This window comes from Auxenochlorella protothecoides, assembly GCF_000733215.1.
Source record: "Auxenochlorella protothecoides strain 0710 unplaced genomic scaffold scaffold115, whole genome shotgun sequence".
Lineage (NCBI taxonomy): Eukaryota > Viridiplantae > Chlorophyta > Trebouxiophyceae > Chlorellales > Chlorellaceae > Auxenochlorella > Auxenochlorella protothecoides.
Genome location: NW_011934451.1, coordinates 3,699 through 14,225, shown reverse-complemented (window position 1 = coordinate 14,225; position 10,527 = coordinate 3,699). Strand labels below are relative to the sequence as shown.

Here is a 10,527-nt window from a genome sequence, read left to right as displayed (position 1 = left end):
AATGACCCCCCGGATCGGTCTGCGCGACCCCAAATTAACAACGCGCTCGGAGTATAAAGGCGAAGGACATTGACCAACCAGAACACAAAATTCTCCCGATCCCAAAGTCTTCAATCTCTCCACACACCAAAAAGTCTGCAATCATGTCTGGACGCGGAAAGGGAAAGACCTCCGGCAGCAAGGCCGTGAGCAAGTCCTCCAAGGCGGGCCTGCAGTTCCCCGTCGGGCGTATCGCCCGCTACCTGAAGAACGGCCGCTACGCTGGTGAGTGCATGTGTCGTTGGTTCATTCTGTCCGAGACACAGACTTGCAAGCTGTCCGTTATTGACCCTCCTACCCCTCCGCTCCAATCACAGAGCGCATCGGTGCCGGTGCCCCCGTGTACCTTGCAGCTGTCCTGGAGTACCTGGCGGCCGAGGTGCTCGAGCTGGCCGGCAACGCCGCTCGCGACAACAAGAAGACCCGCATCGTGCCCCGCCACATCCAGCTGGCGGTCCGCAACGACGAGGAGCTGTCCAAGCTGCTCGCCGGCGTGACCATCGCCGAGGGCGGTGTGCTCCCCAACATCCAGTCGGTGCTCCTGCCCAAGAAGACCGGCAAGAAGGACGAGTAAATCGTCTCCTCCACCACACAATCCACCTGGTGTTATTCAACACCACCCTTCTTGGAAAACCGCTGAAGGCTTCTGCCTCAGCTTGTTGAACGGGGCCATGAGCAGACACCATCGCCATAATATGCAATTGTGATGGGCCACAGGATGACACCGCAGCAGGAACAAAAGCAGGAGTACATTCCTAAAAAGGCTTTAATATGGTCTAAAATTAAATGTAAATTGATCAGAGGTTGCCGCTAAAGGCTCAGGGCATCTCGGGAGGCCTTGTAGCAGGCTGGTCTCTGCCTCCAGGTGTTGTCTGCAGCTTCTGGCCTGCCTGTTGCAGGTATCCTCCTGATGTAGTGGCGGCAGCAGCCAGCGTGGCCTGTGTCTTGGTCTTGGCCTGGGAACCCAGGGCTCCTGCCTTGGATAGCGCGGCGCGGCCCAGAGCTGTCAATTTGGACTGCGCCTGCTCGCTGGCGGTCACGATGCCGTCCGCCGCCTTCACACCAAACTCGGCGGTCCTCTCTGAAAACTTCTCGGCCCAGGCGGGAAGCTCAATGCCCTCATCCCAGCTCTGTGGTGGGCAGGAACAGACACTAAGCTGGTGCAAGAATAAGGCAGTGCAAGCAGGGAGTTAGCAGCGGCCCTCATACCCAGCATACCTCGTACATCGACTGCCTCTGCTCGGGGGTCGGATCTGGCAGACCAGGGGCCGTCAAGTTCCTGAATTGAGGGCTGGATTCATGCTCCACTGGCACTGTGCGGAGGGAAGAGGGTGCGTGAGCGGTGGTGACATTGTCCTGGCCTGCGGGAGGTGGAAGCGAGGCTTCCGGCACCAAGTCCCGCTACCTGTTGCGACAGGGTTGGATCCCGTCTGACGCGCTTCCTCCGCCTCCTGAGTGGCCGGATTGAGTCCTTGTGCGCTCAGCCTGGCATCGCCGTGGTACCCTCCCAGGCCGGCTGGACGTTCGGCGTCTCCCACCGGGGTGACCCCGGTCGCCCTCTGCTCCTTTGCCTCCCATGATGCCGAATTCATCGCTGATTGTTGTTTCTTGCGGACACGGCTAGCTGATCGAATGGGTCAGGTATCGCCTCTGCCCAGTGAGTTTCCGGTAAATTGTGTTCAAGTGTCGATGCTTGACTTCCACGCAGCTACCGGCGCACCTGGGGGCACATCAGTCTGGCGGCCCCATGCACCAGGGGCCGCCGATATCGATCACTTGATTGAGAGCCATCTTTATCAGATGCATCAGGGCACTACGTCAAGATTGGCGCTGGACCAATTCAAGCCTGTCCCCTGTCATCCAGGGGTCCCAGGAGCTGGAGGGCCAGCTCCCGCGCTGCTTGGAGCACAGCACCAGACCGCTTCTCGCTCCCCGTCTCGATGCGGGCCACAAAGGTGGCAAGGGTAGCAGGCACGTTTGCCTCGAGCAGAGCCTCCCGACCCTCCTGGCGCTCCGCCAGGCGCAGCAGCACCTCCAGCGCCGAGTGGGCCACACCTGAATGCCAGGGAGGTGAGTTGTCGAGGTTGTGAGTGGTGGGCTAGTTCAAAACGGGGAGCCAAGGGCTACTTCAACCCCAGAGGATATAGAAGGAGAAGCTTGAACATGCTCCCCGGGAGGCAATGCTTGTAGTGTGGTGCACACTGACTGCCGACAATTCAAGAACATCGCCTTTCCTTGGGGGACAAGGGAACAGGCCACTACATTCCACCTCGCATGTGAAGTAATCTACATGGCTGATGTATGCATCAAACCCCATCACCACACCCTCGCCACCCTCACCCGGGTCGATGCGTGGCTGATCGAGGAGTGAGAGGATGCGGGGGACCGCCTGGCTCTCCAGGGCCATCCTGTGCGTGCTTTCCAGGTTCAGCAGGAAGTGGAGCCTCCCCAGGCCCGCCCTCACCAGGAAGGGCTCCTTCGCGTCCAGCAGCTGCAGCGTGTGCCCGACACCGTGGCTGGCCATCAGCGGCGCGGTGCGAATGGCAGCCAGGCCCAGCAGGCCCAGCGCGCACGCCTTGATCAGGGCAGACCGCATGGGGTCGTGCTCTGGCCCAGTGGAAGGGCCGACAGATGGGGTTGAGGTTCGGGCCGAGGGTTTGTGAACATTGCAAAGGGGATCTTCAGAGCGCTATAACAGGCGACGACACTGGAGATCTGTGCTCCAAAATCACCTTCTGGCCGAGAATGTGTGCTGAGCCCCCGTGAGGAGGGCCTCGTACAGGAGGGCGTCCATGCTACCCGGAGAGGCACCGAGGAGGTGGAAGATGGGGAGCAAGATGCACGAGCCGCCTCCCAAGCTTGCCATCCTGTGAATGTCTTGGAGTATCGAAGAGTCCGTCTCAACATCGCGCAGCTTGGGATCTTTGGGCACCGAAACCACTAATTGCGGAGGCCACCTGGCTCAGACAGCATGTTCACAAGCAACGGGGCGATGCCGCATGCTGTCGTGTCATGCAACGTGTGGCTTTGGCCTAACTTTATTGCGCACTCGTGTCCAATACCCCGAACGCTCGTGATGCTGCATCTATCGAAGAATGAAGCTGCCAGGCTGTTGCTGCCTCACAGCCTTGTGAGCGCCTGCATCCGCGCTCAGCACGCTGATTGGTCTGCATGCTAATGAATCAAGCCTACAGACCAGCTGCGGTCCGGGCTGGGAGCACGCCTTCCCCTTCCCATAAGGTTTGGCCCACAAAGCTGCAGTACAGCGTTGCCCAATGCATCACGGTGCCAGGCACGTCAGCCAGGGCATACACAGCAGCACGTGGCTCCCAGGTCTGAGGCTGCCCATGCAGCGCACAGGCACTCGAAACGCAGCCGCGCGGCCTCCTCTTTGCGCCGACCAGTCTCCGGCACCAGTCATTGGCTCCTACACCCGTCATCGGCTCCTCCCCACCGGCCCCGCACCGCACACCTCCTCCTCCTCCTCCTCCTCCCGCTCCCCTTCCTCCACGGAGCCCTCAGCCCAGCCCAGGCCGGTCCCGTCGCGCTCCGCGCCGCCCGAGGAGCCGGAGCCGGCCCACGACTCCTCGCCGTCGCTGGCGTACCAGCTCTCGTCGACCGCCCCCTCCCCGCCACGCCCAGCCCCGGGCCAGGGGGCGCCGCCCGGCGAGGACGCCGCCGAGAGCGCCGCGGAGGTGGACGGCCCTGCCGACTCGCTGCCCGCACCGGGTTCGCCAGGGCCCGCGCCCGCGCCCCGCCGCGCGGCGCGGATGCCGTCCAGCGCCGCGCGCCCGGACCAGGCCGCCGCGCGGCAGCGCGCGAACTCGCCGGCCAGCGCCGCGCAGGCCGCCTCGGCGCCGCTAGGCGGGGCGGGGGCCCCTGTGACCCCAGCGGACCCGAGCCGCAGACAGGCCAGCACCGTGGCGTGGATGGTAGCCAATGAGCGGTCCACGTTGGTGTTATTGACCACCGGGATGAGGTGCGCGCCGGCGTCGCGCAGGAGGTGGTCCTGGATGACGCGGATGGAGCGCAGGTGCCGCACATACCGATTGGCTGTGATGAAAGGGGGTGGGCCATTGGTGGGGGGATTTGAGGGGAATACATGGGGGTGATGGGTGACAGCGGGGCGTGGGCATGAGCATGCTCGAGGGCGGGGAGGTTTGCGAGGGTGTCAGGCGGCTGCCCGCTTGCTCTCCCCACCAGCAGCATGGCAGGTGGTACTTCAATAATTGTTCTAAAACCCAGGATCTTTTCCACAAAGTTCACCCCTTAAACCCTCCCCCCCGCCTCATCCCCACCGTCAGGGCGCAGGGTCATGGTCTTGGAGCGCACGGCAAAGCGCTCGGCGTGCTTGGCCTCGTTGGCGATGCAGACCAGGAAGGGGAGGACGTGGTGGGTGGGAGAGGTCAGGCGCGCGGCCATCGCCGCCGCCCACCCGGGGCGCAGGTGCACGCCCTCCACCACCATGGACTGGCGGCGCACGGCGGCCGCGGCGGCCAGGCGCTCCACGCCGGGCGCCACGCCCGCGCACTGCGCCTTGAACCCGCGCACTGCAGCCCCGCGTTCATCCCCGGGCGCGGCGCCGGCGCCGGCCACCAGGGGCCCGCAGGCGTAGCTGGAGGCGGCCAGGAGCGGGTCGGTAGAGAACGCGCGGAGGGCGTGCCGCACCGCGTCGGTGGAGAGCAGGGCGGGGATGCCCAGGCGGCCGGCCAGCAGGGAGGCCAGCGTGGACTTGCCCGTGCCACTGGTGCCGCACAGCAGGATGGTGACGGAGGTGCGCCGCTCCGACAGGCTGCGGGTAACATCGGCGGTGGATGGATGCAAGGGGGGGGGGTTGGTGAAGGGGAAGAGGGGAAATGGTGAAGGGGAGAGGACAATGCCGGGGAACAACAGGGGCCATGGCCAACCAGGCCAGCATGCTTTGCCCTTGCCCGGCGTCGGCAGCGGGGCACTAAAAATTCACACCAACACGCACCTCATGGCCGAGCGGAGGTCTGGGAGGAGGGTTGAGTCCGGGGCCTGGGTGGTGAACCCGCCCAGCAGCAGGGCCTCCAGGTCGGAGCGGGGAAGGCTGGCCTCCCAGAGCCCGGGGCAGGCCTCCCTTAGGCCCCCGACCAGGCTGGCCGGGTCAGCGGGGGCAAGGGCCAACCTCTCCTGCACCAGCAGGAACACCCTATTCACAGCCCTGGAAGCCAACTTGGGTTTCCATCCCGCCAGGAGCAGGCAGGTGCGTAGCTGGTCGGCGGAATACCTCACAGGCCCGGGCTCGTGCTGGCCAACCTCCAACAGGTTCAGGTATGTCGGGCGAGGGATGGACCCCGGCATGGCCCTCCCGCTGCATCATGGAGCAAGATTGATTTCGAACATTGGAATCGGTCACGGCATGCGACTCGGCGTCCCAAATCGGCTCCGCATGGGTCCCGTGCATGCCCCCTGGTCAAGGCGCGCGAGAGGCTGCATGTCTGACAGGGGCAAGGGGTGGTGATGCTCTGTAGTCGCAGTTACGCTCCGGCATCTGGAGACATTTGTACGTACATTGAAGCACCAAGGGTCTGCAGGCATACAACTAAGCCTGTACATTAATCCCTTGCTTCTCGTTGGTTGGGGAAAGTGGACGCCCAGAGCTGCTGGACCGGCGGGCAAACACTCCTCCGCCAAACAAGTCCCAAGTCGGTTTACGGAATGCAAATTCGAGGGAGACCCAGATCTCTTTACCATCATTACTTCAGTACAACAGCCCTGCATGATCATCTGCGTCGGAACGAACAGGCTTGCGGAGCTCCTCCGAGGCCAGTGACTAGAAGAGATGGTATCCAAACGCGACTCCTAAAGCAAGACCGCAATGTACAGGCACGAATTTGCACACGAAAAGTACCAGACACGTCGCAACTGTGTTGAAATCGTGGGGTGGCATTCATTGGCACCCCATAACAGGCCCCACGCTTTGCTGGTAAGTCGCTGAGGATGAGCGCGTGTGAACGAGCGGGGTGTAGGTGAAGTTGGCCGGGAACGACTTCATGCACCTGCCCCACCCAGGATCCAATTGTGCAAGTCACAGTGCATTTGTGGACACATTATAGTACTTTGAGACCGCCCTGTCCCGCCCGTAACGCTCGCAGATCTCATCTGGATCCCATTGGAGGAACGAGGCAGCTGGGGTGTCAACGCCGACCCGCTCGAGGCGGTCGCACTCAGAGTGTCGCCCAAGTCCGAGACCCCGCCCTTGCCGTTTATCAAACGGTGGGATTATACCTCTCCACATTACAGCCGCGACGCACAAAGTAAGACCTCCGGTGCTCAAAGTACAGCTGTGGCCGAGCACCCGCCCCGCCCCCGCCCCTGCACCGTCCGTTTGCCTCCCGGTGCCCCCAGGAAGCCGGCGCCATGGGCACCCGGAGCATAATTCTGACATGCATGGGCACACGGGGGGACGTGCAGCCTTTCTGCGCCCTGGGCCAGACCCTCAAGAAACGCGGCTGGAGCGTCACGATGGCCGCGCCCGCGGAGTTCCAAGAGTTCGTGGGCAGCTTTGAAGGCCTGGAGTTTGCGGACATCGGTCGTTCGGTGCAGGTGAGGTCCTTTGCGGAGAGGGAAGGCGCGGGCCCGCCAGGCCGGGGCTGCCGGCGTGTTCAGCGGGCGGGGTTGGTGCGGAGGGCTCCCGGGCCTCGCGCATGTCGGAGGAGGCCGGGGCGACAGGCGTCCTGTGCACACCCCTCCTCCTCCTCCCACCGAGCAGAAGGAGGTGATGGAGACACCCGAGGGCATGGCCATGCGTACCGCCGGCTCGCTCAAGGTCTTCTCCGCCGCCCGCGCCTTCTTCAACGAGGGCCTCCTCGGCTCATGGTGCGGCGGGGGTCTTTGGAGAAAGGTGGTGGTGGTGGTGGTGATGGGGTTGCTTGTGCCCGAGGAGTGCTTGCTTTGTCCTCTGTCACCTGGCGTCTTGTACGCACCGCCCTCCTGTAATCGTGCGCACCCGCGTGCACGCCACCGCGCCATTGCCCCGCCTCCCACACTGCCTAATCTGATTCCCCTTCCCCTCAATCCCCCCCCCCTCCATCGCCCAGGTTCCAGAGCGTGCTGGCGCTGTGCCAGTACCTGCAGCCCACGGTGCTGGTCCTCAGCTCATTCGTCCAACTGTGCGGCGCAGGCCTCATCCCCGACCTGCTGGGCCTTCGGACGCGGGTGCTGCTGGTGCACACCATCCCCATGGACCTCACCTCCGAGTTCGCCTGCCCGACGGCGGGGTGGGGCCTGGGCGCGCGCCGCGGCCTGGGCTGCCTCAACTCCCTGTCCTGGGTGGCGGGGCAGAAGCTGGTGGTGGAGCGCATCTACCTCCCCGTCGCCCAGCGCCTGGCCGACGCCGCGGCCGCACGCCTGCACGTGCCCGCCCTGCGCCTGGACGCGCGGTTTGGGTGCGAGGGGCGCACCACGCTCTACGTCTACTCCCCCTCCGTCCTGCCCAAGCCTGCGGACTGGGGGCCCCAGCTCCACGTCGTCGGCGCCGTGTTTGCGCCCGCGCACTTCACCATCCGCCCCGACGTCGCCGCGCGCCTGGCTCGCAAGCAGAGCGTGGCCGTGTCGCGGCGCGCGACGCTCAAGCGCGCCGCCGACCCGCAGGCCGGCGGCGCCGCCCCCGGGGCCGCGCTCAGCCGCGCGCTCAGCATCCCCACGCCCGCGGAGATGGCGGGGGAGGGCCCCTCCGACGAGGACAGCCCGGGGTCGGGCCGCGGCATTACCACCGCCGTCGCGCGCGTGACTGGCCATGGCAACAGCGACGCACTGGCCGGCGCGGGGGCCAGCTCCTCCTCGCTGGCCTCCTCCACGCTGCCCTCGCCGGCGCTGGAGGCGCTGGACCCCGGCACCGGCCTGCCCCTGGGTCTGCAGCGCTACCTGGACGACGCGGCGGCGGCCCGAGTGCCCGTGGTCTACTTTGGCCTGGGGTCCATGCTGGCCACCGCCTTTGACGGCGACCGCATCGAGGAGATCCTGGGCCAGGTCAAGGTCACCGTCTGCCAGCTGGCGCGGTCGGGGACGCCGCTGCGCGCGGTCATCCACACGACCCCGGGGGCGGCGGCGGGGGGCGCCCCGGGCGCGCCCTTCCACATGCTGACGCAGCCCGTGGATCACGGCACGCTGCTGCCGCAGTGCGCGCTGGCGGTGCACCACGGGGGCGCGGGGACGCTGCACTCGGTGCTGCTGGCGGGGAAGCCCAGCATCGCCATCCCCTGCATCCCCATGACTGACCAGCGCTTCTGGGCGGAGCTGCTCATCCGCCACCGCGTCGCGCCGGGGCCCCTGCTCCAGATCAGCGCCTTCTCCGCGGGTAAGTGGTGGTGAGGGGTGGAGGGAGGCGGGCCGGGAGGACAGGCAGGAATGGACGGGGGTTAGAGTCGAGCTGGGCTGGCTGCATGGCTTGCTGGCCCTGCTGAGCCTGCGGTGCTCGAGTGGAGCCACCCTGGCTGGCTCCCTGATCCCTCGCCATTCCCATCCATCCAACCGCCCCATCCTGCCCCTCCCTTGCACACACACAGCCCGCCTGAACAAGCTGCTGGTCAAGGCGTTGGGGAACCTGGAGGAGTACACCGCTAACGCCGAGCGGCTGGCACGGCGTATCTATGCCGAGGACGGGGCCGGGCGCGCCGCAGACCTCATCGAGGCTGAGATCAGCTGAAGAGGGCGATTCGGAGGGTTTGAGTCGGTTGGCGCTCCGCCCATCCCCCCCCCCCCACCGCGCCAAGGAGGATACCAGGCTTCCACCTCCTGACGCTGAGTGCTGCCCCCCCCTGTCCTACCAGATACCAACAGCGAAGCGAGGGCTCTCCCAGCCTCGCGGGCTTTCCTCTACCCATCATGCTACCGGCAGCGACGCTCTTTCCCTCCCCCCCCCCACGAGAGTAGCGCAGCGTGCAGGTCGCTCAAGGTCTGCCACATGTACTTGCAACGCCTCCCGATCCCCACCCGCACTTGAACACACCCTCTCCCGGCCCGTCCAGCCCTCCTAGGGGCCACCCCGCCTTCTGGGCCACCCTTCCACCCCACATTTGGGGCAGGGGTGCCCGCCAAGTCATACACCTCACCCCCCCCCTCAGTCCTTTGACTCGTGTCTTGACCCCATCCCCGCTTGCTTCTCGCATGTATTGCCACACCACCAACCTCAAGCCGCACTGCCAGACCCGACCGTGTAAAGCCGACAGTGCCGTTCGCAAGCGACGCACAGGCCTTTGGACAAGGGGGGTGCACGCGCAGGGAGGAAAGACGGAACATCAAGCGAAACCAAAACCCTCTGAGCCCTCGTGCAGCGCCATCATCAGCCGCTCCCTCAGCTGCTCCTTGGTCGCGTACTCCAGGATGTCCAGCTGGTTGAAGCAGGTGTGCGCTGTTGGGAGGAGGGGGTGGTGAGGGGTGGGTGAGCCTGCGCTGTTCAACGGTGCCGGCCGCAAACGCCCGACGACACCCACCGCCCCGCCCCCCACCTGTGGGCAGCCGCTCCACGTCCCCGTAGGCCTTGTGGATCTGGAACTTCTGGGGTCCGTGGACGCCCTGCAGCGCGGCAAAGCCGTCCAGGGGGACCTTGCTGGTGCCCGTGACAAACTGGACCAGCAGCGCCAGGTCCTCCTTGTCCATGCCGTCCACAACGTCCCAGAACCAGCGCACCACCGCGCTGGCAGCCGTGTAGCCTGGTCCGGGGTGGGTGGGTGAGTTTGAGGGGGAGTGCAGGTGAGGGGCCCTGCACCTGATGCCAGGCCGACACATGGCGCGGCACGGTGCCCCGGACACCTGCCCATCCACTGCAGACGCTCACAAACCCCTGCAAGCACACACGCGCCATGCCCCTTCTCACCCGTATACTCGGTGTTTTTGCGCAGGTCGGCCACATCGATCTCGGGCAGCCCCGAGATGAGCAGCTCCAGCTCGTGGTCGTTGAACATGCTGCAGGATGGGGGGGTTGGTGGTGGAAGGGGTTGAGGGGGGGGTGAATATGCCGTGGTGCATGGCGGTGTTGATACTGAGGGTTGTGACTCGCACATCAAACTCGTAACACAATGGCACTTCAGATGCAATGCAGGCTGCCTCCATCAGGGAACCCCTACCCCTGCAATGCCCCAAGTTCCACCGACACAAGGCGCCACACCCATTACACACCTAATGAGCTCCTTCGGGACGATGTCCCAGAAGCCAGTCAGGAAAGCAGTGATCTGTTCCCGAATGGCGGTGGTCATCCTGTGCCTCGCCACCAGGTTCACATACTCCTTCTTGTTCTCGTTGGTCACCTGATGACAGCAGGGGGAGAGCGGGGGGCTCATGTGTGTGAGGGGGAGAAGGGTGGGGACACGGCCCAGGGAGACCCAAATGCGGGCAGGCTCAAGCCAGCGAGGATTCCCAGGGATGCTTCCATTCTGTGCCCTTCATACTCTCAACACCACCACAGATGCCATCACCAACCCCCCCCCCCCCCCCCCCCCCCCCCCCGCCCTCCACCCGCCACCC

At 65.1% G+C, this 10,527-nt stretch overlaps 4 protein-coding genes across 4 annotated transcripts in view; 2 read left to right on the top strand and 2 right to left on the bottom strand.

Moving 5' to 3' along the window:
* The window catches only part of F751_0802 (Histone H3.1), a gene marked incomplete at both ends in the record, with an annotated part of 1,542 nt that extends 929 nt beyond the window's left edge, over window positions 1-613 (top strand). The window contains 2 exons of the mRNA XM_011403382.1: window positions 162-264; window positions 357-613. Coding sequence (XP_011401684.1) covers window positions 162-264; window positions 357-613 — 360 coding nt within the window. The remainder of the gene's footprint in view (window positions 1-161; window positions 265-356) is intronic.
* A 1,266-nt stretch (window positions 614-1,879) lies between these two features.
* F751_0801 (Uncharacterized protein) lies at window positions 1,880-5,364 on the bottom strand (the record flags this gene model as incomplete). The annotated part of the gene is made up of 6 exons (XM_011403381.1): window positions 1,880-2,094; window positions 2,380-2,644; window positions 3,959-4,092; window positions 4,338-4,509; window positions 4,708-4,831; window positions 5,015-5,364. The coding sequence occupies 6 exons, from the start codon at window positions 5,362-5,364 to the stop codon at window positions 1,880-1,882; spliced, it is 1,260 nt and encodes a 419-aa protein (XP_011401683.1).
* Window positions 5,365-6,453: 1,089 nt separating this feature from the next.
* Window positions 6,454-8,710, top strand: F751_0800 (Sterol 3-beta-glucosyltransferase; the record flags this gene model as incomplete). Its single annotated transcript, XM_011403380.1, has 5 exons — window positions 6,454-6,609; window positions 6,776-6,882; window positions 7,104-8,085; window positions 8,155-8,362; window positions 8,571-8,710. The coding sequence occupies 5 exons, from the start codon at window positions 6,454-6,456 to the stop codon at window positions 8,708-8,710; spliced, it is 1,593 nt and encodes a 530-aa protein (XP_011401682.1).
* A 592-nt stretch (window positions 8,711-9,302) lies between these two features.
* F751_0799 (E3 ubiquitin-protein ligase UPL1) overlaps window positions 9,303-10,527 on the bottom strand; it is a gene marked incomplete at both ends in the record, with an annotated part of 2,488 nt that continues 1,263 nt past the window's right edge. The window contains 4 exons of the mRNA XM_011403379.1: window positions 9,303-9,415; window positions 9,513-9,716; window positions 9,881-9,969; window positions 10,183-10,310. Of these exons, the coding sequence (XP_011401681.1) occupies window positions 9,303-9,415; window positions 9,513-9,716; window positions 9,881-9,969; window positions 10,183-10,310 (534 nt within the window). The remainder of the gene's footprint in view (window positions 9,416-9,512; window positions 9,717-9,880; window positions 9,970-10,182; window positions 10,311-10,527) is intronic.